This window comes from Sorex fumeus, unplaced genomic scaffold (assembly GCF_029834395.1).
Source record: "Sorex fumeus unplaced genomic scaffold, SorFum_2.1 ptg000011l, whole genome shotgun sequence".
NCBI classification, from domain to species: domain Eukaryota; kingdom Metazoa; phylum Chordata; class Mammalia; order Eulipotyphla; family Soricidae; genus Sorex; species Sorex fumeus.
This window is the reverse complement of record NW_026606068.1, coordinates 1,062,370-1,084,699: the sequence shown is the minus strand read 5'-3', so window position 1 is coordinate 1,084,699 and position 22,330 is coordinate 1,062,370. Positions and strand designations below refer to the sequence as shown.

At 39.2% G+C, this 22,330-nt stretch overlaps 2 protein-coding genes across 2 annotated transcripts; one reads left to right on the top strand and one right to left on the bottom strand.

Moving 5' to 3' along the window:
- The first annotated feature begins 522 nt into the window (after nucleotides 1–522).
- DEPDC1 (DEP domain containing 1) lies at nucleotides 523–21,857 on the top strand. The gene is made up of 12 exons (XM_056110959.1): nucleotides 523–570; nucleotides 2,877–3,142; nucleotides 6,117–6,273; nucleotides 6,886–6,998; nucleotides 8,192–8,322; nucleotides 9,663–9,710; nucleotides 11,915–12,055; nucleotides 14,579–15,427; nucleotides 15,876–16,048; nucleotides 19,068–19,244; nucleotides 20,715–20,900; nucleotides 21,717–21,857. Exons 1-12 carry the CDS (start codon nucleotides 523–525, stop codon nucleotides 21,855–21,857), a joined length of 2,430 nt encoding a protein of 809 aa, XP_055966934.1.
- LOC130020388 (60S ribosomal protein L39-like) lies at nucleotides 5,659–5,859 on the bottom strand (the record flags this gene model as incomplete). Its single annotated transcript, XM_056111006.1, has 1 exon — nucleotides 5,659–5,859. A coding segment is annotated over one exon (201 nt), but the record flags the coding sequence as incomplete, so codon positions are not given.
- Nucleotides 21,858–22,330: the final 473 nt, after the last annotated feature.

Here is a 22,330-nt window from a genome sequence, read left to right as displayed (position 1 = left end):
TTTAAAAAACCAATCCGGGTGGGGATGGGAGCCGCAATCCTCGTCGAGACTCTGTTTCGGGGGGTTCACCGATGCAGGAGAGCCTGGAGGCTCTGGGGACCCAGAAAGAGGCTTGGGGTGGCTCGGGGTTGTTGGCAATTGCACCGGCGAGGCTAACCCGCCCTCACCCGTCAGTCCCGAAAGAAAACGCGACTCCTTCTCGCCAAGCACCACCAGGGGGAGAAGCTGCACGGAGGAAGCCAGGGGGTGACCACAACCCGTCGGGTTCCCGCGGCGCCGCGCTCCGCCCAGCACCCAGGGCCCGGGCCACTGCGCCGCGAGTCCCCGCCCCGGGACGCGGCCCCGCCCACGCGATGGTATCACGTGACCCGGAGAGCAGCCAATCAGCGCCGCCGCCCGCGGTATTCAAATCGGCGCGGCGGCCGGAGCCGGGGCGTCTGGGGATGCTAAGGGCGCTTGGGTCGCCTGAGGCTGCCCTGCAGGGCGCCGGGTGCTGAGGGCTCTCGGGACTCGGTGGGCGGAATGGAGACTCGGAACGTGCCTGCCGGGCCCTACCGGGCCACCAAGCTGGTAAGACGCCGCCGCCACCGCCCGACTGACTAGCCGGGTGATGGCAGCCACCGCTTTCCCCGGAAACGTCCCCGCTGCAGCTGGGGGCTGGGCTCGGGCACCCCTGGGTGGGCAGAAAGGAGAGTGAGGGGCATTTGCTGGCTTGGCGGACCCCCCTGGGCCTCATGGTTTATCTCCCTCTCCGGGGTAAAGTCCTTGTCGCCGGCCGTTAGGTGCGAAGTGCAGCCGCGAGACCTCGGACCCTTGCTGGGGGGCGGCGGCGCCCCACCATCCCCCAATGTCCTGGGCTCATCTGTCCCCCGTTTGAGTGACCATCGGTCACCGCTGTTGGAGGCCGCGGTGCAGCTGGGTCTGGAACAGAAGGTGGGGTGCTTTCCTGCTGCATTAGCGGGGTGCAAAGTGCTCGCCCCCCCCCCCCCCCAGAGGGTCTTCCCAGGAGGATCTCTGTGATCCGGGGGGTCATCCAGGGTAAAAGGCACTCGACTTCTCGAGGAGACCCGCCGCGAGTGGACACGTTAGCACTAGCCGGGTTTCTGGGTATGGCTGATGCGGGGTTGGAAGGATTCCCATCTTCCCAGAGAGGTGACTTTTACAGAGATGCTACTTTGTAGCTTGATGGAGCAGTCCTGCAAGTCATCTTAAGTCAGGTCGTCTTGTCACCGTATTTTACTTCTTTACTTGGGGGGTGTAATAACACAGGCAACCCCGGCTGTGCTCAGGCTCTGTGCTCAGGGATCACTCCTGTCTCTGTGCTTAGAGATCAGTCCTGCCTCGGTGCTCAGGGATCACTCACGCCTGGCGTGGCTTGTGGGGGAAAGATGACGTGCAGGAGATCGAACCCCGGGCGGTGGCTCGCAAAGCAAGTGTCTTACCCAGGGTTCTATTTACCCGGCCCTGGAACCTGTTTTTAACTTTCGTTAAAGCAGATTGGAAAATTACCAGCACACCGAACAGGAAAGTGCTCGGGAGGCCTTTAGGAGTAGTCATTCGATGTTGGCATTGCTCCGGAGCCCCATTCGTTAATTGATTCATTGTTTCCGTTTTGTGGTCAAGAAAAGTGCAGCTCAGGTTAATAATTTGGCAGAAACTTGAAGCTCCTCCACCCCACCCAAACTCATAAACATAAACAATGGAACTAGCAATAGAGACTAGTGGTCTGGCTGCAGCACCTGCTCGTGTTGGAAAAGCTGTTTGAGTCTCCTAAATTCAGGGATTCCAGTTTGTCATAGTCACTTCTCTGTCCCAGATCCCGCCCTTAGTAGGTTTCTTAAGTAGGAGATGGGAATGGATGGAAAGAAATGCCCTTAAATGTTGCCTTCTGATGGACATAAGTGGGGGCCATGTATATTGCATAAGTGATCACATAGCAAGTACTGGAAAGTGTGGAAGTAAATAAAAGGTTTTGAAAAGTTATTGGTACATCAAAGTATCATTAAGTATACAATGGATTTACTCCATCTCTTCTGTGGACACTAGGGGATTGTGCACATAAAGATACTTAGTAAATATATAAGCTATTTTAATATTAAAGGCACGTAAGCAGTAAAAAGTCTGCGTGCTGTGAGTTTTCTTGGTCAGCATAATTCTAAAGTCAAATAAACCTGTATTTGAAGTGCCTGGTATTAACTGCTTACTGTGTGAGTTATTAAAGTTGTGTCAAGTTATTAAAGCTCTCTGCTTCACTTCTTCAGCTGGAAATAAATACTTCCTAGCATGTGAATTAAAACAAATAGTAAATGTAAAGTAATTATCGACATAAACGCTTTCAGCATGTTATTATTAAGGTGAGAAGCAGGAATAAATGCATTCTCTATAAATAAATATGGGAAGGATAGGCAAGTTATTGTACTTCTTTGTTAATCTTATCTTTCCTCAATAAGCTAATCAAACACTAAAGTACATTTCAAATGAAAACAATTACATAAAAATATTTCAAAACAATTTTAAAAACCAGCATGAGATAGAAACATTTTTATAGCACAAAGAAAGCACATTTTTTTGTGAATTTTTGTGATGTAATAGATGTGAATAAAATTTTAGGTCATATTTCAGTAGGGCATTTGCCTTGCGCACGGTCAGCCCGACGGAGCTGGGTTCGATTCCTCCACCCCTCTCGGAGAGCCCGGCAAGCTACCCGTGACATATTGGATATGCCAAACACAATAACAACAAGTCACACAATGGAGACGTTACTGGGCCCGCTCGAGCAAATCGATGAACAACGGGAGGACAGAGCTATAGTGTAGTGCTATTTTAAGTCAGTGAGGGTATTGATTGTTTAATTTTTTATTTTATTAATTTTGCAGTGGAATGAAGTTACCACATCTTTCCGAGCAGGAATGCCCCTAAGAAAACACAGGCAACATTTTAAAAAACACGGCAATTGCTTTACAGCAGGAGAAGCAGTGGACTGGCTTTATGACCTGCTAAGAAATAATAGCAATTTTGGTCCGGAGGTTACAAGGCAACAGACTGTTCAATTATTGAGAAAATTTCTGAAGAATCATGTAATTGAAGACATCAAAGGCAAATGGGGAACAGAAAATTTTGATGACAACAATCAGCTCTTCAGGTAATGAACAGATAAGTAACTAAGAACTTTGGTTCTTTAATAGCAAAAGTTGTATATCCATATCTACTGTACTAAAACTGATACTTTTTTAGGAGAAGTAATACTTTCTTTAGAAAATATACTGATCTTGGTCCAACTAACCGATTCAGATGTTAATGGTACAAATTCAAACATGTTTAATGTGTCTAACATCTATACTAAATATATATAATAAAAGGATTTGGGAAGAAAGGATGAAATAACTCTTCTGCAGATTTCAAAGCTCTGTAGTATTTTAAGAAAAGTGTAATATTTGTTTCTTAAATTTAAGAATTATAAGACAAATTTTCACAGGCTCCTAGCTTCTAGTAACTTATAATTAATCATATAATTTTAAGAATACATGTGGTAATATAAATAATAACAAGCTTCATATGCTAAATAATAACAAAAGAAATATGCTACATTTTTTAAGACAGTATTAAGTATTTATCATGTAATAGACTCATGAGATTTAAATGTTTTCTTATTTAGTTATTTAAATTAGCTAAGCAAGGTGACTCTGGAAAGAGAAATCATGCTTCAAGAAATCTTACTCTACTTAAATGTTCTTCCACCTTGAAATACTGTTTAGATTTGTCAGAGTAGTAAGCACATTGCTTTTCATCAAGCTCTATTATTTACTCACTGCTCTGTGAGACCTTTCTAAATTTCTCAGGCTAACATAATTACGTTTTTCTCCCAGATCCTATAGACCAGATCTTTAGATTGTAATACCAATGGATTTTATTTTGCTACAAATTAGCGCTTTTCAAATGAAATGCCTCTAAACAATGATTCTTGTCTATGTGTCAAAGATGATTTTCTATTGATTAACTAAACTGCAGTGACAAGCATATAAATAGCTTCTTGTGTGTAACATTATACTTTTTTCAGAAAATCTTTTCTCCTTAGTCTTTTTGTTGTGTTCATTTGTTACTGTTTGTTCTGTACCTATTACTTGTCTTCTAGGTTCTGGATTTATTCTCTCTCTCTCTCTCTCTCTCTCTCTCTCTCTCTCTCTCTCTCTCCCTCTCCCTCTTTCTCTCCCTCTCTCCCTGGGCAATCTTAGACTACTTTTCCTAAAACTTTCAACTTCCAAAACAAATATCTCCCTTGAGCATTAAAACCTAATTATTTTTTAAACAGGGACTTAAAATGTAACATGTAAAACTCACTCACATCTTAACATAAGTCTTAAAACCATATTTATATGGATGTCTGTCATCCTTATGCTTGTATTGATCAGTTCACCCTTTATCCGCTGTGCATATGATTCTGTTACCAATCGATGCCTGTTATGTTGCCTAAGTAGTTAGCTATCTGCCCACTATTCAACATGAATGGTTTTTTGTTAGCTTAGGTCTTTGTTCTCTCTTACCTGGAATTATACACAACTCTTCATCTGATCTTCCTGCCTCAGTCTTTTGCTATTGTAGTAAATAGTATTTAGAAAAAACTTGCAGGGCCAGAGCGATAGTACAGCGGGTAGGTTGCTTGCCTTGTCCACAACCTACCCACCTAAGTTTGATCCATGGCACCTATGGCCCCCTGAGCAAAGAGTAAGTAGTAAGACCAGAGCACCACTGGGTGTGGCCCTAAAACAACAAAGTACATGGCAGACCAGAGTTTGATCCCCAGCACCATATATGTAAAGAAAAAAAAAAAGAACCAAAAAAGTTTGCCAAAAATATATGACATTACTTGGAGATATTTAGAAATTTGTTTTGACAATAATTGAAGACACAGTGGTCTGTTCATAATGAGAACAAAATTAGTGTCATACATAAATCTTATCTTCATAAGTAGATAAATTCAGTAATTTTCATTCAGAACTCCTAAGGAATATACTGGTCAGTATATTAGGAGGAGAGAAGTAGTTAAAAACATATATATATATATATTCATTTTTTTAATTTAAAGCAAAGATAATGAAGTTTTTGGTGAAAATGCTTTAAAAGCTTAGTTGATGGTTGATACATGAATATTGTTATAAATTTCTGTCCTTTTTGTATCTTTTGAAATAATGGAAGGGAAAGCATAATCAGGGAGAGTAATAGAAGAGTTCCAGAGAATAAAATAGTAACAAATTAGATATCTTCCTAAGAAATTCTTTCAATTTATATATTTTTTTCTTTCTGTATTTTTATTTCAAATCTTAATGTCCAAAAGGAACGACTGCCATAGAGGCAGGCTGGAGGGGTGGCAGGAGGGAAATGGGACACTGGTCGTGGGCTGGGTATTGTAGGTTCCAACATATGGCAGACCATGGCCAAAATAGCATAAGTCCCTGGAGAGCACTATATAAGTAGATCTGGGGAAGAATTCAGTGGCATGAACCAACACCACAGTGGGCCAAAACACGGTATCACAAGATTTATTACCAAGTTAGTAACAAGGTACAGAAGCTAGAGAAGACGAACGAATTCCCTAATCCAAGAAACATGACTTCAGACTTGTGCCTTTCAGCCTGCTGTGTTCAAGATACCAGCAGCCTGTCACAGCAAATATGCATGCATCTCGTGTGACTCTCCTTGCAGACCCAGCTTGGTCCTTCTCCAGTGCCTCCTCTTGGAGTTGTACCTGATCTTATCATCAGTTTTCATCCGAATCCATTGAGGGTTAGGCCAATTCTGCTTTTGTTTCTTGGCCAGGAATCGCTTGATCCCAAAAGTCTTGTGGGAAGACGTGGTGAAGAGCCATGTTCACACCGTGACAATGGTGGAGGAAAGAGAGAAAGGGCAAGAAATTTTTTTTAACTAGAACATTGTAGAACCATATTGATGGTGATACCTTGACAACAGAATTGGATAATATCCTAATAGTAGCCTTGAAGTATACACAAATAAATGTAGAATCTTCATCTCAGTATAAGTTCAGTTCTTTGTGTGATTTGTAAAATAAACGTATTTGTTTCTGATCTCACGTTACTGAATACATATAATTCTTTTACTAGATTTCCAGCAAATTCTCCACTTAAAACTCTTCCACGAAGGCATCCAGAATTGAGAAAAAACAGCATAGAGAACTTGTCCAAGGATAAAGAAAGTCTTTTTAAATTACGAAATTTATCTCGTAGAACTCCTAAAAAACATGGATTACATTTCTCTCAGGTAAGATATTCTTTTTTATCAATCACTGGTTTAAATTACCATGTGCTTGATGTTAGAATAATTAAATGATCCATTTGTATTCTAAACAAATGCTGAAATCTTGTTATCTACATTATGTTCTAAAATATTTATAAAGGATTAGGGCCAGAGCAATAGTATAGTGGGTAGAGCACTTGCCTTCATTCCTGGCACCCTGTATGATCCCCTGAGCCTACCAGGTGTAAGCTCTGAGTACAGCCTTGTGTGGCCCCAAATAATATATACATATAACATATGTAACAATAAAATATAATATATAAATATGATAGAAAATAAAATTATGTTTTATATAATTATAAAATATAATATAAATATAATACATATAACCAAAAATGGCATATTGAGACACAGTTGGAAAAGTATTTGAGTAATATAAATATTTTGTTTTAAATTGATTTGAAAGTGGTAGAGGCAAGTACCAAATCAAATATTCTTTTAAACATATTCCACTATATAGGGGTGACATAGTTCCACAATTAACTCATACTGATGGAATTACTAAATATTAAGAGTACTGTCAGTTCATCGTTTCCTTAATTTATACATAGCAAAACTGTTAATTTTTTTTTCCAGGAAAATAAAATGAACTGTGAAGCAATTAATGAAGATCAAGAAAAATCCGTTAATAACAGAGAAATAAGCCAGGAAGATGTTGAAGAAGTTTGGAGATACATTATTTTGATCTAGTAAGCTGTCACAAGCTCTTGAGATGTTTAGAATATTGATTTGGCATTTTTATCAAATCATGCAGATCAAAAACAACATGTTTGCCTTCAAACATTAAAAATTCGCCCTTAGAATGCCCTGCCACAGAGGCGGGGTAGGGTGGAGAGGACGGGGTAGGTGTGGCGAGAGGGATGCTGGAACCATTGGTAGTGGAGAATGGGCACTGGTGGAGGGATGGGTGCTTGATCATTGTATGACTGAAATGCAAGCACGGAAGTTTGTAAGTCTATAACTGTACCTCACGGTGATTCACTAATAAAAAATTAAAAAGAAAAAATTCTCCCTTAAGGGCTTGGAGCTAGCCAGCTGATTAGTACAAATGTCCAGCATGCATCTGACTTCCGTTCTATCTGTTCATGGAACGTCGCCCAATGTGCTCCTGGAGACCCCTTAGCACTGCTGGGTGGCCTGGGTAATCCCTGATACCACAGCACCCCAACAGCCCTGCATCCTCAGGCTCTTGCTTGAACCCCATCCAGTTAACCAAGAGCCACTGGTAGCCCTTGGACCTCCTGAGCACCATTTGGGAAATTCTCTGTCCCCAAAATAAAATTAACCCTTATCTTTGTTCCCTAATGAATGTTCACAGGATAATTCTGAAATAGTGGACAATAGATTATTTTCAGTATGATTTACGTTTTTCCCTGAATCAAAGTCATAATGATAGTTTGGGGTATATATTGGAATCCTTTAAATGTTATTAAGGTAAAATGAACACTATGAACTTTCAAGTATACTTGAAAATAAACATTCTGAACCTTCAAGTTTTGGTTTAAGGGAAAAAAATTAATCTGGTAGCTTTGTTTTCCAGTTGTACTTGTTTATATTTATATTTTGTTTTTCTTATTTTATGGGGGCTGGAGCCATAGCACAGCGGGTAGGGCTTTTGCCTTGCACATGGCCAACCTGGGTTCAATTCCTCCGCTCCTTTCGAAGAGCCCGGCAAGCTACCGAGAGTATCCAGCCCGCATGGCAGAGCCTGGCAAGCTCCTCGTGGTGTATTTGATATGCGAAAAACAGTAACAATAAGTCTCACAATGGAGACGTTACTGGTGCCTGCTCAAGCAAATCGATGAACAACGGGAGGACAGTGCTACAGTGCTATTTTATGGAGTTAAAAATAAAAGAGAATTGTATTATTTCTCCTATTTAGTCTGCAGACCATTTTAGGTGTGCCATCCCTAGAAGAAGTGATACATCCAAAACAAGTAATTCCTCAGTATGTTATGTACAACATGACCAATACTAGTAAACATGGAGTAGTTACACTACAAGACAAATCAGGTAAGTATTAATAAAAGTTGGCGTCTCTTTAAACTTGCTAAGGATATGGCTATAGTGGGGTACAGAAACACCGAAGTCTAGAAAGCATGATATCATGATATTTTAGTTGGGGAACATCAGATTTTTTTTCTGCATACTTTAATAATAGTAATCTCTGTGAAATAAGTTCATAAGGTATGAATAGCTTTTTTTTTTAATTGCAAAGTTAAGTATCTAAAGCTATGGGAAGATAATTTGAACTGTTGATTAGCCTCCTTTTTAATAGGTGGCCTAGAATATGTGAAGTATTGTGTCAAGGAATCAGTGATAAACAAGATAGAAGCGATTTGTGCCTTTATAGAATTTAATGAGTAATTATGTACAGATTTATAAGGGCCAAGACATATATATATAGAACCATAATAATATGCTACAAAATAATCCCAACTCTCAAAACTGGCTTTTTAAAGAGCACTTATTTTTGTATTACTGGCTATATAATGTTTTAATTTCAGATGGGAAAATTAGGAAAATAGATCAAGCCAGATGCAATAGAAAATTTGTATTACAAGGAATATATTATATATATTATTTATATTTAGAAGTTATTAATTGTTATATGTTATTAAATGTTATATTAGTAGAATTAATCTATTCATGTTTAGAATGTTAACTTTTCTTTAATATTGGTTGTTCTCTGTAGAATTAGTTGATGTTCCTTTTTTCTTTCTCTGAATAAGAACTTGAAGATATTAGTTATAGGGGGAAAAGTAAATCTCAGAGTTTGTTATATTGTATTTTCATGTAACATTGGATCAGTGACAGATAATAGTCCTTGTGTTTTAAAGCCTAAAATAGTCTACTGAACTGTGTATGCTGTAAGGTTTAGTATTTGTGTCCAAAATAAAATACCCGGTTTTATGTATACTGTTTTAGTTTATGACAATGGAAAGACGTTAGGCAAATTTCATTTAGAAAGAACCTTAATATCAAATATAGTTCATCTTGGTCATAGGTCACACTCAAATCTGTAATATTTAAAACATAGCTATAATGTGTGGAGATACTGGTAGTAAATAAATATGACTATTTACTTATGATCCCCTGCCCCAAAAATAATTAATCTTGATTTGGGGACAGCTGATATTTTCATGTGGCAGATCAAAATCTCTATAACTCTTCTAACTTGTATTTTAAACTATTGGCTTGACCTTTACTTTTTTTCGGCATATAATTTGAGATCTGTTAATACATGAATGGTCATGTATGTATACTAATTCATGTGGTTAATTTTTAAATGTACAATTATTATAACTGTGTGATCTACTGAACAATATAATTTTGTGTATGTGTGTATACAGATGACCTTCCTCACTGGGTATTATCTGCCATGAAGTGCCTAGCAAATTGTAAGTTAAACCAAAAAATGTGTGTATATGTCTGTGTATCATTTTTTGATGTTTAAATGAAAACCCAGCAAACTGGTGACATTTCTTTGTAAGTGGAATGTGTTATAGAGCCCTGAGCTTTTTTCACTGTACAGGTGATTTTGTCATTTAAGTCCACCGCTGATGACTTAGTTCTCATAAATTATGAAATCATAAACTGAAGAGAAACTCAGGGGATTTTAAAGTCTGAAGTCCGCCCGTTGCCTCAGTGAAGCCCAGGGAGTTCAATCACAAATAATGACTAGAGCAGATTGTGAAGTGGAAAAGGGTCAATCACATATGAAGTTTCATCAAACCCATTTATTTCAGCTCCCTTTGTGCTCAGTGTCAGCATTCATGCACTTTATGGCTTGCTGCTTCAACTCCATAGAATCTATCAGTGGAATTTCTTGTTACTAAAAACAAAAAATTGTCAGTAACTAATTATCTTCTACAGTTTCAATCCTTAACTTTTCTCTATAGTAATCAATTTTAATTGCTCTCATCTGAAACCATGGTTCAAATACCAAACCCTTATTGCTTTCAAAATCAGCTTCCAAAATGTACGAAGATGGTACCTGTAAATAATTAAAAATTACTAAATTTGCTACTAAATAACCTTTCTGGTTTTTGTAACATTAAAACTAAATTTCTAGTAAAATTTAAGGTAAATTAAAGATATAAGGTAAATTAAAGATATAATCCTTTGTATCTTATTAATGGTCAAGATAAGTATAAATTCCCTTGTTGTCCACTGGGTGTCAATATGACAAAAATAACCAGAAATAAAGTAAGTTAGAGAAACTTTTTTTATCAAGTCGAAATGAACTGTTAGATCATAAGCTTAAAAATTTAGTTTCTCTACCTTTCCCACTATCTTAACTGCCATTCTCTCGTATTCTATAGCTGGTGACATTTCTTTGTAAGTGGAATGTGTTATAGAGCCCTGAGCTTTTTTCACTGTACAGGTGATTTTGTAATTGAAGTCACCGCTGATGACTCAGATTTGCCTACTTCAAATGAAGTCTCTGATGTCACATCTCAAGGGAGTTACATCTTTCTTCCCAGTTCATGTTTTGGACCAAAGACAGAGCTTACTGAATTTGTTTGATAAGAATATATATCTAGTCAGAGACCGTGTTAAAGCTTCTACTTAGCTTGTTATTTGGCCTCCCATGCTAATTTTGTGGTATAAATGAATCAGTGGTATACATGCTAGTGGTATACATGCCAAATTTGTTTGCAGAAGAGAAAATAAAAACTCCGAAAGCTTCCTGCTAATACATAGGAGCTAGGTACCCAAATTGAGATTTTCTTAGTACAAATTCTGTATTTTTAATCCCAGTATTTTCTCTTTTAAAGGTTTCTATTAACTTTCAAGCTAGTGTGTGTGTGTGTCTTTGGCTATACAGGTTTGGAGACAGAAGGAAAACAATTTGAGTTTGGGAGGGAAAAGATTTAACTTGAAAGATGCCAGAGTCACTCAGATTTTAACTTTTGTATGTTTATTTTAGGGCCATAGCTATTGGTGCTTAGGGCTGGCTCCTGGCTCTGTGCTCTGAGATTACTCCTGGCCATGCTCAGGGGGCCATACGTAATGTCAGGTTTAGATTTGGCTGCAGCTTTGAAACGCCTTACTCACTGGACTATCACTTGGGGCCCAAATCATATCTCTTTCACTCGCTCACTCTCACTCTCTCTCCCCACGCCTTGCTTTATAAGTGAATTGCTGTTAAATTAAAATCAATTTACCTAAATATACTTTCAAAGTATATTTTAGAATTTGTTCTAGATATAGTTTTTGAAGCATCTAAGCAGTTTAATAAAACAAAATGTTAATGATTGCTTGCAGTAATTTCTAATAAAGAGATAAGAAGGGCATGGGGCCAGAGAGATGATATGGCAGGTAAGGTGCTTATCTTGCATGAGAGTGACCTGGGTTTGATCCCCATACTGCTGGGAGCACTGTCAAGAGCAATCCCTGAGAACAGAACCAGGAGTAATCCCTAAGCATTCCCAAAAAAGAAAAAAAAGATAACTAGAGTAATGAGATAGGTATAACCTTTTGAATTTTTTAATTGTGGCAGAATCTGTTGTTAAACATAGCTCCATCATGACATACAGTTTTTGTAGTTTTAAATTGTTTTTAAATATATTTTATGTTTCCCTACCCTTCTATTTCTTAGGGCCAAGAAATAATGACTTGAATAATCCAACATATGCTGGATTTGAGCGAGATGTATTCAGAACAATTGCAGATTACTTTTTAGATCTACCTGAACCTTTGCTTACTTTCGAATATTATGAATTATTTGTGAACATTTTGGGTATGTATGGATTTTCACTTGTGTAAGTCTTCATAATCTAAAAGACAAAAGAATGGGTAATTATGAAATTGGCAGACTACATTTTTTTAATTCAGTAATATGATAATTGCCCATGTGCTTTTGAGTATTGGGAATTATTTGTGAACATTTTGGGAATGTATGAGTATTGACTTTTGTAAGTCTTCATAATTTAAACGATAAAAGAATAGGTAAATACAAAGTTGGAAGACTGCAATTTTTTTAATTTGGGAATATGATAATTAGCCATGTGTATTTTAGACAGTAACTTTTTTTTATTCATTCAATAATCTCTTTAATGTTTAAAAATTCTTTTTTAAAAAAATTTATTTATTTATTGAATCACTGTGGGAAAAGTTACAAAGCTTTCAGATTTAAGTCTCGGTCATGCAATCATCAAACACATTTTCCTTCACCAGTACTTATTTTTCACCACCAAGAACCTCAATATACTCCCCCTCCAAACCCTCCCAATGCCTGTGAGGCAGATGAATTCTAGTTAACACTCTATCTACTTTGATTAGATTCATTGTTTTGACAAAAGATGCACCATTATTATTTAGAGTTTACATCCCAAAATCAGACCTGCTGAAGAGGCATTGTGAAATAATTTGTTTTCTACAGCTGGTTACAAGAACCAAATGATGTCGCGCGGCCGCTGGATTTCTGATATTTTACTTATTAAGCCTGGAAGTATTTCTGCCAAGAGTCAGATAATTATAAGATTGGTTTCTGTGGCCCTAGAGCCATGGCTGTGCTGGAGAGCTGCTCGTGGATGCCAACTCGTGACCTTGGTAGGGCGTGAAGGACAAGCTGGGAACGCCCCCCCTCCCATGAGGTTTCTGTCACCCTGTCATGACTGGCTCATACCTGGCTTTCCCAACCATGTGTATTTTTACAAATAATTCAAATTCATCTTTTCAATACCAAATTTCCCATGAGAAGTTCTACGCCAATTGGTATTTTACAGTTTATTTCAATTCAGTCTTGGTACTAGACAGCCCAGAATTAGCCTAGACCGCCGCCAGTTAAAGGCAGGTCCTTTACTCTGTCACATATTCAATTAGTGGATCTTCCACAGAATAAAGGGGCAGTTCAGCAAAAGAATCCAAATTTTAGCGCTGATTGCAAGTGGATAGCTTAGTCTACTTGAGCTCTCTGGCATGCCCCTATGTTCAACTCAGAAGCTTTCTTAGTTTTCTTTCAGAGTTTTATAACTGAGACTTCATTACATTTCCTTCGATTTAATGAATGACATCATTGACCCTTGGTGATTGAACTCGATCTCCAACCCCAACACCCTCCAGGGCGGTCTGGGTTTAATGCTAGAAGTCCCAAGCATGAGTCACCTCATTGTCTTAAACTTAGCAGTGTTCAAATCCATTTTTTGGTTTGGTTTTTGTTTTTTTGCTTTTGGGGTCACACGTGACAATGCACAGGGGTTACTCCCGGCTCTGCACTCAGGAATTACTCCTGGCGGTTCTTGGGGGACCATATGGGATGCTGGGAATTGAACCTGGGTCGGCCGCATGCAAGGCAAATGCCCTACCCATTGTACTATAGCTCCAGCCCCACAAATATGTTCATTTTGAATAACAAAAACACTAAAGAATCCCACATTGAAGAAATTCATGGCTAGAGACACAGACCCTATCTAGGATGGGAGGGTCATATATCTGCAACATCTGTCACCCCACTCATCAGCAGGGTTGACAGCTCATGGGGCTGGCCAGACAAGTTGTCTTCTTCTCTCCCGTCCCCCCGGCCCCCGTGCATCCCTCCTGAAGCCTTGTTTCAGTGGAAAAGAATGGCCTTCCTGAACTAGGTACCAACTCTCCTTCATTCTTCAGTGAAAGGTACACTGGTAGCTGTGTGCCTTGGTTTGAACCTCCAAATGTTCTCTCAAAACCAAATGGGTGGGGGCAAGGGCACTTGCCTGTTATAGTACAGACCTGGGTTCAATCCCCGGCCCTACATATGGTCCCCAAAGCACACCAGGAGTGAGCCCTGTGCCCTGAACATTGCTGGGTGTGGCTGAAAAACTGAAAGGGAAAGACGTCTGGGATCCACATTGATGGTCGAACAGGCCACTTGTTCTTTGCATGAGGGAAGCCTGAGTTTGATCAGAGGCAAAACTCCAAACTTGGGTTTTAATTACTGGACCACAATTTCGTGAAAATTAAGAGCTTTGTAATACTTATAGACCGAGGAGGCGGCTTTTTTTTTTGCATGTATTTGATCCAATACCTATAACTAAAATGTTGAACTACATTTCAAAGTTATTTATATCACAAGTTGAAAAAACTAGTCTTGCACTTTGTAACTGAATGTTGCACGTGTCCTGTATAAGTGGCTTCTGAGCAACTGGCTGTTTGTACCATACTAACAACATATGGTAATGCTTTCTTTTTTTTTTTTTTACTATTGTGTTTATTTTTGTCATACAGTTTTATTTTGTCCACTGTCGTACAGTTGCATCTTAACTTTTGTTTCATTTCCTGGTAGTTGTTTGTGGCTACAGCACAGTTTCAGATAGACCCAGTGGGATTCCTAAAATCCGAGATGATCCACAGTCTTCAAAAACCAGGCATTTAAATGGTTTGAATTCCTTCAAATCAACTGAGTGTCTCCTTCTCAGTCTTCTTCAGAAAGATGCAAACAAAGAAGAATCAGATACTTCTGAGCAGCCACAGATAAGTGATCGAGGACCTCCAGAAAAATGTGCTAAGAAAATGCAGCTAGTTCATCTAAAAAACAGAAGAGCCAGTGCTAATGACATAATGGGAGGAAGTTGTCGTAATTTAACAGGTCTAAATAGTATGCATGTTCTGTCCTCTCAAATCAAGCCAAAGTGCTATTCTTTAGAAGGAATTGTAGATTTACCAGGGAGTTCAAGGAAAGAGGTCGCCAGCATCTTTCACCAGTCTGTCCTAAATATCGGACAAAATAGCAAACAGTTTATAGAGTCTCAAGCCACGCAGGAATCCCTCATGAATCTCCAGGCGGAGGAAAGGATTCAAAAGACAGTTGGTGTCGGCGTTAAGAGAACCTCTGCCCTGAGTATTCACGATCCAGAGGAGTTTTGTGATGGAAAGAGCAAGTCAAAACAGCTTTGCAGATCTCAGAGTTTACTTTTAAGAAGTAGTACAAGAAGAAATAGTTCTATCAATACGCCAGTGGCTGAAATTATCATGAAACCAAATCTTGGACACGGCAGGACCCGAGTCAAAACAGCTATGGAAAGCGAAGGTGCAAAGTCTAGTACCACAGTCAATAAAAGACTCTGCAAAAGTACCATAGAACTTTCAGGAAACTCTTTGCCTCCAGCTTCTTCTCTGTTGACTGGCACACAAAGTAAGGTCGATGCTTTGATGCATGTCATATTAACTTTTAATGTTTACTAACTTTCGCTCACCTGGCTCTTCTTTTCTGACCTGGCTTTCTATATTTCTTCAAAATTGAATGTTTCTTTTCATAAAAGGCTTTTGTCGTGGCATAACCCAAATTTACTCCACTCCCCTCAAGTACTTACTTTCTTCCTTAATTTCACTTCTTCTGGGGTGCGTAATAAGTGAAGGGTTTGAATACTCAGAATCAGGTTGTAAAGCAAATCGCAAAAGTCTTAGAGTGCTTTTGAAGAAAGTGGAAATTTTTAAGAGTGGTTGAAAGGAATGGAATGCTAAAATATTTGCTCTGTCGATAACTGGTAATAGAAAAGCAACTATCGTCATTAATTTTTTTGTTTTGTTTTGTTTTGTTTTGTTTTGTTTTGTTTTTGGTGTGGGGCCGGCTGGTTTTCTAGGTTTGCTGCAACCTCACTTAGAGAGGGTTGCCATTGATGCACTGCAGTTATGTTGCCTGTTACTCCCCCCACCAAATCGTAGAAAGCTGCAACTGTTAATGCGCATGATTTCTCGGATGAGTCAGAATGTTGACATGCCCAAACTTCACGACGCCATGGGTACAAGATCACTGGTATGTTTGTTTTTTTATCTTTTTAAGGAAAGAGTAAATCTTGTTCATAAACAAACAAGGTGGGGAGAGGGGTGCTGGAGTGATAGCAAAGAGGGTAGGGCATTTGCTTTGCATGCGGCCAACCTGGGTTCAATTCCTAGCATCCCATATAGTCCCCTGAGCACCTCCAAGAGTACATCATTGGGTGTGGCCCAAAAAGCCAAAAAAAAAAAAAAAGGTGAGGTGAAGGAGGAAAGAAAAGTCAAGACGTAAAAAAATAATAACTTGAGTTACTATGGTCTTGGGCTAGAGTGATAGCACAGCAGGTAGGGCATTTGCCTTCCACATAGCCAACCCGGGTTCAATTCCTCTGCCCCTCTCGGAGAGCCCAGCAAGCTACCGAGAGTATCCCTCCTGCATGGCAAAGCCTGGCAAGCTACCCATGTCATATTCGATATGCCAAAAACAGTAACAACAAGTCTCACAGTTTGTTATGAGACATTACTGGTGCCCGCTCGAGCAAATCAATGAACAATGGGAGGACAGTGCTACAATGCTAGCATGGTCTTAAAATCTTAGTTTCTTATATTAAGCTCTTCAAAAAGTCGACTCCTAGAACAGAATGTTGATGCATTTGTCTTTTGTGCCCAGTCTGTTATATTTCCACATCTTAATCTTTCTCTTGGGCTGGAGCAATAGCACAGTGGTAGGGCGTTTGCCTTGCAAGCCGGTGGCCCAGCCGACCCGAACCGAGTTCAATTCCTTCCCCCCTCTCAGAGAGCCCGGCAAGCTACTGAGAGTATTTAGCCTGCATGGCAAAGCCTGTCAAGCTACCCAGGAAGTAATCGATATGCCAAACACAGTAACAACAAGTCTCACCATGGAGATGATACTGGGCCCACTTGAGCAAATCGATAAACAATGGGAGGACAGTGACAGTGTAGTGACAATCTTTCTCTTTTCTGAGCTTTTTTTTTCTTTTGTTTTGTTTTTTGGGTCACACCCGGCAATGCACAGGGCTTACTACTGGGTTTGCACTCAGTAATTACTCCTGGCAGTTCTCAGGGATGCTGGGGATGCGGGGAATCGAACCCGGGTCGGCCGCATGCAAGGCAAATGCCCTACCTGCTTTACAATCGCTCCAGCCCCAGATCTTTGCTTCTTTACTTCCTGTACCAGATCTAGTAATTGATCCCAGACTGCCACATAACGCCTCATGCCAGTTCTGTTCAATGGGGAAGAAAGAGGACACTGAAAATCTGTGAAGTCAAGAATTAGTGGAAAATCCATGTACAATAAACCAAAGCACATCAGAAATTGCAATAGTGGGGAAATTAAGCTTAGAGAATTATGTTAAATAGGATGGCGTGTTATTGTAGACATGAAGTTGGAAGAAACTACCATAAGGCTGCTGAGCTCTGCATGCGGATGAGATAGAGGCATTTCCCTGCAGCTATTGGTTGGAAGTGAACTCTGAGACACTCTCTAATGTGTCTTTTTCCCTCTTTCGTTCAAGAGCCATCATCCTGCCAAAGAGCAGTTGCCACTTAAAAGAGCTTCTCATAGCAAGAAATCAGGAACTGAGAGCTATTTCACTCATTAGCTAAAGGTCTTTAACCATGTCGAACTAAATATAGAGAAAGCATTATTCTTGAGTCATCGTGATACCATTGCAGAGCTTAGGGAAGTTAGTAGAGAAAGATATTTTGCAAGACACAAGTATAGAGAATAATTTTGGTTTTTACACTTTTTGAGTTTGAGGTTATACAAAATTCAAGGGAAATTTAACAAAATTCAAGGGAAATTTAACAGAATATTGGGAATGTAAGGCCAGTGAAGAAAGGTCAGAGCAGAGCAAATTTTTTTGGAAAGGTAGTTGTTGAAGCTTTGAGAATAGATGTGCTTTGCCAAGCTGAGAAAGAATAAAAAGCCGTAGGAGGGGATAGAAAAAATATTGGAAAGGATAGGAAAACCTGGAGAAATAAACCAGAATATCTCAATTGTCAATTTACTTATCATTTATTATATAAATTAGAATTTTGATATTCAAATTATTTAGAGTGAGGGGTGTTTGTATACACCACTGATCTGTGTATGTTGTATATTTGGGTTTGTATTTTTCCGTATTAGTATATAAAAGCAGTTCTCTATAACAGTTTTTTTTTTATTAGTGAAACACCATGAGGTACAGTTATAGACTTAAAAATTTTTTGTGCATGGGTTTCAGTTATACAATGATCAAGTATACATCCCTCCACCAGCGCCCATCCTCCATCACTACGGGTCCCAGCATCCCTCCCACCCCCCATTCCCCCATCCCACCCTGCCTCTGTGGCAGGGCATTCCCTTTTGTTCTCTCTCTCTCCTTTTGAGTCCTGTGGTTTGCAAGAGAGGCACTGAGTGGCAATCATGCTTGGTCTATAGTCTACTTTCAGCATGCTTCTCCCATCCTGGGAGGAGGATCCTCCCAACACCCTTTATTTGGTGCTTCCTTCTCTATCTGAGCTTCCTTTTCCCCTAGCACGTGTGGCTGGCCTCCAAGTCATGGAGCAAAATTCCTAGTACTAATCTCGGCCATTCCTGGGTGTTAGTCTCCCATTTTGTTACTTTATGTTCTCCAGATGAATGCAATCTTTCTGTGTCTATCCGTTTCTTCTGACTCATTTCACTTAACATGATACTTTCCATGTAGTACCACTTGTATGTAAATTTCATGACTTAATATTTTCTAACAGCTACATAGTACTCCATTGTGTAAATGTACCAGAGTTTCTTTAACCAGTCATCTGCTCTTGGGCACTCAGGTTTTTTCCAGATTCTGGCTATTGTAAAGAGTGCTATGGCAATCCTTGTGTTTGCTGATAAAATTAAAGAAAAATTTAGTTCTTTTTTATTGCTCGGAATATGTTAAGGAAAATTGAACAAGTTTATAATGTCTTCATTTATAATGTCGCATCTGTAAGCTGAATTCCACTTAACACTTAATCTCAGTACTTCAGCATACTGCTAACTGGAATCACATCCCTTCATATGTTTCTAGATGATACACACATTTTCTAGGTGTGTGCTATGCTGTGCCGAAGAAGTAGATCTTGATGAGCTTCTTGCTGCAAGATTAGTTTCTTTTTTAATGGATCATCATCAGGAAATTCTTCAGGTACCTTCTTATTTACAGACTGCAGTGGAGAGACATCTTGACTACTTAAAAAGGGGCCAGGTAAGTTTTATTCGACTTAAAATAATTCCTATTAGTTGCAAGAGGCAAGCTAACTCAAACTAGATTCATCAAAGATGAAGAAGATTGAGCATCTCATATCAATTGACAACTCAAAGGAATGTAGACAGACTGCAGATTCGAGTAGCAATTCTACTTCTTTCCTTCAATCTCATATTTCCACAGTGCTCCTTTAATTAACCAATGATTCTTTCATATGATGGAAATAGAATCACAGACTTTGGGCTGGAGCGATAGTACAGCAGGTAGAACATTTGCCTTGCATGTGGCCTACTTGGGTTCAATTCCCAGGATCCCATAAGGTCTCTTTAGCACCAGGAGTGTTGCAGAGCCAGGAATAACTCCTGAGCGTTGCCAGGTGTCACCCAGAAGACAAAATATATATATATATATATATATATATATATATATATGTATATAATCATCACAGACTTAGTTTCCTAAACAAAGAAAAAAAGAGCCATTTTTTCATCTTTGATCCCATATAAGTTCAAGGTCCAGCCTTTGGGTAGTGGATGGTAAAGACGGGAGAGGGCCTTATTCTGATGGACTCTGTCTAGACAATAATCTCTTTCAAAAAGAGACACAGAAAATGAGGGTGAAATGAAAGAAAATGAATACCAAAAGGGGGAAAAAAATACCTACTAAGTAGCCCAAAGCAACAAATGTCTATTTTTTTGTTTGTTTGTTTGTTTGTTTGTTTTTTTTTTGATTCACACCCGGCAATGCACAGGAGTTACTCCTGGCTCTGCACTCAGGAATCACCCCTTGCGGTTCTCAGGGGACCATATGGGATGCTGGGAATTGAACCCAGGTCGGCTGCGTGCAAGGCAAATGCCCTACCCGCTGTGCTATTTCTCCAGCCCCGCAACAGATATCTGTTATGTTCAATCTTTGTCTGCATTGTTTCTTTTCATACTTACATTCTGCTATCACCCTGATTTATTGTTGTCACTAGCACCTACAATTTCATTCACTTATCAATAGATATTAGAGACTTCGCCCATGCTCTTCACCTCAAAATGACATGATACTTTGATCTTTACCTTGGAAGAACATTAATATTTTACAATGAATCAAAATACTGTCTTGTCATTGTTTCATAGATAAGAGAACAAAGTCCATGACCAATGGTATGACAATTGACAATAATGGATGTTTTATTTAACACTTCACTGAGTGCTAGGCACATGGTGTATGTTATCTCATATAACTCCCTCTTACAGTTGAGGCAAAATAGACCCAGAGAAGTTAAATAACTTGCCTAAGATTACAAAACTCAAAGGTGGGAGGCCCAGGATTTAGAGACCTCTATACCCAATTCACCAGTTTTCTTAAAATGTTTAATGCTTGGAAGCAAAATAATAGGGACCAATTCCCACCCAAAAAGCATGTCACCGAGTATGAAGATGAGAATCATGTCCTTGTATTTTGTCATTTTTCTCACTGCAGATCAGAAACCCTGGAGATGAACTCAGTCCTCCTTTGCCAACATATTCCTATTGTCAGCAGATCAGCACACGGGAGTTCGACGAACAGAAAGTTTCTACCTCACAAGCTGCAATTTCAGAACTTTTGGAAAATATTATCAAAAACAACAGTTTGCCTCCAAAGGAGAAAAGAAAAAAACTAAAACAAGTAAGCAAGGAAACAAGACCTAAGGCATAAATATTTTCTAAATTGTCATTGTTGATATCGAATATTATTTAGCATCTAATTTCTTATTTTGGATTTTATGCTTGGATACGTAGACTAGGACTATCTACTTTTATTCTTTTTTTTTTTTTTTTTGCTCTTCGGGTCACACCTGGCGATGCTTACGGGTTACTCCTGGCTCTGCACTCAGGAATGACTCGTGGCAGTGCTCAGGGGTCCATATGGGATGTCAGGGATCGAACCTAGGTTGGCTTTGTGCAAGGCAAACACCCTCTCCACTGAGCTATCGCTACGGCCCCTATTTTTGTTCTTTACTCTGAGAGTTAAATAATAGTTAGAGATGTTATCTTTTACTTTGGGTATTTTATATAATTAAAGATTCACCTGGGAAGACAAATCATTTGAATTTTTCTACATAACTCTTTAGTGATTCATCACTAAAATTCAGGATTTTTTTTGTTTGTATTAAAACTCATTAGTCAATGGATTCTGGCAAATCCAATTCAAGATCTGAAACAAAAATATAAGATAATACTAAATCACTGTTGCCTTTCTTAGCATTGGAAAACAAGAGCAGAGGGTGGAAGAGAATTAGCGGCAGAAGAGAGAATCTTACGACATTGTTAGCTGGGGTTTAAGAAATTGTATAGTGTCACCAAGACCCTATTTATAGGAGGGTCTAACGAAGGAAAAGTGAAAGGATACTAATCTCTAATGATATGCAAATGGTTCTGAATTCTTATAAAATCTTGAATTCTGACTTTACAAATACCTTCTAACCCTTGCCTTATTTTTTAGTTTCAGAAAGAATACCCCTTGATATATCAGAAAAGATTTCCAACCATGGAGAGTGAAGCAGCAATTTTTGGTGATAGACCTACAATTAAGCAACCAATGTTAATTTTAAAAAAGCCAAAGTTTCGTAGTCTGAGATACTAAATTTAAAAATTATGTTATCCTTGTGGAACCACAGTAAAGAAGCCATATCTAGAACTATAGAAAAAGCTATTTAATAAATTTGTTTATAGAAAAAACCCTATAAGATGCTGCCAAAATAATTTTATGGGTTTTTTGCATGTGCTTTTGTTTTTGTAGATATTTTTTTTTTTTTGGGCCGGGGGAAGCTACACCCCTGAGTATTTTGGATTTTATACTGGGGCTACTCCCAGTGCAGTGCTCAGGGATTGATCCCGAGCCTGCAACATGCAGAACGGATGCTCCAGCCCTTTGAGCCATTTCCCTGGACCCTGCATGCATGGGTTTTGTGGATTGAATCAAGGATTCCCCATACCATGCAGCAGTCCAGGGGGCCCTGCAGCGCTGCCCTCACACAGAGACCAGGTGGTGCTAGGGATGGATGACAGTGCCAGGATGGATGTGTGCAAGACATTTGCCTTAACCCAGGTACTATC